The following is a 2689-nucleotide window of genomic DNA, read 5'->3' as shown; positions in this document are numbered from 1 at the left end:
TATATATATATATATATATATATATATATATATATATATATATAAATATATATATATATATATATATATGTTATATATATATATATATATATATATATTTATATATATATATAAATTATATATATATATATATATATAGATATATGTATATATATATATACTTGTTTTTTTATTTGAATTAAACACTACTTTGCTTTCTGGTCTTTTTGTTCTTTCTATTCCATTTTCTAGATTGTTGATAGCCCTCCACAGTCAAATGACCACCAATTACATAATTTACTGTAAAGATCATTAGGACTAAATGAGGTATCTGGTTATTAGACGAATATAGTGGATCGCAATTTTCAGAAGGCATAAATCCTTTATAAAATACTTTAAAGGTTTTAAACAATTCTTCTTCACTCAAGGGGTTAAGTACTACACTTTAATTGTTCACTGGCTACTTTCCTCTTGGTAAGGGTAGAAGAGACTCTTTAGCTATGGTGAGCAGCTCTCCTAGGAGGACACTCCGAAATCCTACCTTTGTTCCCTAGTCTTAGGTAGTGCCATAACCTCTGTACCATGGTCTTCCACTGTCTTGGAGTAGAGTCCTCTTGCATGAGGGTACGCTCGGGCACACTTCTATTTATAATTCTCTTCCTGTTTTTTTTTTATTTTATGTGAATTGTTTATTCTTCTCTTGTAGTTTATTAATTTCCTTGTTTCTTTTCCTCACTGGGCTATTTTTCGCTGTTGGAGCTCTTGGGCTTATAGCATCTTGCCTTTCCAACTAGGGTTATAGCTTAGCTAATAATAATAATAATAATAATAATAATAATAATAAAAATTCTTTCATTAATTATTATATATGCATATGATCAGCGCCCAACCCCTCTCCCATCCAAACTAGGATCAGGGAGGGCTAGGCAATGGCTGCTGATGACTCAGCTGGTAGATCTACAAACTCCCCCCAACTATCGAGCTTGATTGGGTCTCGAACCCCCGTCCAATAGATTGCCAAGCAGGGACTTTGCCAATAAAGAAGAAATAAAGAGTTTTTTTTTTTTTCTGGAAGTCTGTGGCAACAGAACACAGAATAAAAGTAAAGTTGACTGAAATACATGGTCAGTTGAAAGGGGAAATTGCTTAAGCAGAACAACTGTTTCCATTGAAGGCACTGAAGGAATTTCCGTTTATTCAAAATCCTTCATTACAGAGTTCTCTCTCTCTCTCTCTCTCTCTCTCTCTCTCTCTCTCTCTCTCTCTCTCTCTCTCTCTCTCTTAATAACTATCTGAAAGTTCCCTGGAATGATAAAAAATCTTCTTCGAGTAGTTCTATGAAGAAGACTTTAGAACGAGCAACTTCTCCGTCGTCTTGAGAACAGTGAATTAAGGGCGGTCTACCATCTCATGGTACAGCCCATAAACCGGCTACTCCCGGTATTTTGATCGGAATATTTGTCATAAAGGCAGCAAGCGTGACTTCAGGCTTCAATCACACCCTTGGCGTTGATAATTCGAGGAAGGTTTCACTTGACACATTTATGGTAAAATCGCAAATATTGGGTTGGAATCTCTTTGCTTATTCGGGTTTCAGGTTGAACCCATACTATTAAGAGCAGGGGTGCCCAACCTTTTTTGGTCTTCTGTACCTCATTGGGCTTTTTCATAGATTCCTGTGTAGCCCTAAAATTGAGGATGAAGAAGAGAAACAATGAAATTGATACTGTGATATAATTCTGTTATTCAATCTCATTGTATATTACCTGATGTATGCCTTAGATGACCGCGGAGGTAGCAGCAGTATGGGATTCAGCATTATGAAGCTTCATCTGTGGTGGATAACGGGGGAGGGTGGGATGTGGCACCCTAGCAGTACCAGCTGAACTCGGTTGAGTCCCTTGTCAGGCTGGAGGAACGTAGAGAGTAGAGGTCCCCTTTTTGTTTCTGTTTCATTTTGTTGATGTCGGCTACCCCCCAAAATTAGGGGAAGGGCCTTGGTATATGTATGTATGTATTACGCAGTACTGGCTATTCTCTCAGATTCAATGTACCCACGGAAGAGTAAAATTGTACCACTGGGGGTATATGTTCCATAAGTTAGGAACCCCTTACCTTAGAGTATTTCCACAACCTTAAGGATGCCATCTCAGCTCTTAGAATATTTCTACAGGCCGGAGGATACCAAAACTGTCTTTGAAATATTTTCACAGTCCTGAGGATGCCATCACAGCTCTGAGGATACCAAAACTGTCTTTAAAATATTTTCACAGTCCTGAGGATGCCATCAGAATCCCTAGAATATTTCTACAGGCCGGAGGATACCAAACTGTCTTTGAAATATTTTCACAGTCCTGAGGATGCCATCACAGCTCTGAGGATACCAAAACTGTCTTTAAAATATTTTCACAGTCCTGAGGATGCCATCAGAATCCCTAGAATATTTCTACAGGCCGGAGGATACCAAAACTGTCTTTAAAATATTTTCACAGTCCTGAGGATGCCATCAGACATCCCTAGAATATTTCTACAGGCCGGAGGATACCAAAACTGTCTTTAAAATATTTTCACAGTCCTGAGGATGCCATCAGAATCCCTAGAATATTTCTACAGGCCGGAGGATACCAAAACTGTCTTTAAAATATTTTCACAGTCCTGAGGATGCCATCAGAATCCCTAGAATATTTCTACAGGCCGGAGGATACCAAAA

At 37.9% G+C, this 2689-nt stretch overlaps 2 protein-coding genes across 2 annotated transcripts in view; one reads left to right on the top strand and one right to left on the bottom strand.

Annotated features, from left to right (window-relative positions):
• LOC137625415 (leishmanolysin-like peptidase) overlaps nt 1–2689 on the top strand; it is a 362803-nt gene that overhangs the window by 275346 nt on the left and 84768 nt on the right. The window lies entirely within an intron of this gene.
• LOC137625423 (leishmanolysin-like peptidase) overlaps nt 1–2689 on the bottom strand; it is a 57386-nt gene that overhangs the window by 54474 nt on the left and 223 nt on the right. The window contains exon 2 of the mRNA XM_068356332.1: nt 1632–1665. Within this exon, the coding sequence (XP_068212433.1) occupies nt 1632–1665 (34 nt within the window). The remainder of the gene's footprint in view (nt 1–1631; nt 1666–2689) is intronic.

Source organism: Palaemon carinicauda, chromosome 32 (genome assembly GCF_036898095.1).
Source record: "Palaemon carinicauda isolate YSFRI2023 chromosome 32, ASM3689809v2, whole genome shotgun sequence".
NCBI classification, from domain to species: Eukaryota; Metazoa; Arthropoda; class Malacostraca; order Decapoda; family Palaemonidae; genus Palaemon; species Palaemon carinicauda.
The sequence above is the reverse complement of the archived record's forward strand: the minus strand, read 5'-3'. Positions and strand labels throughout refer to the sequence as shown.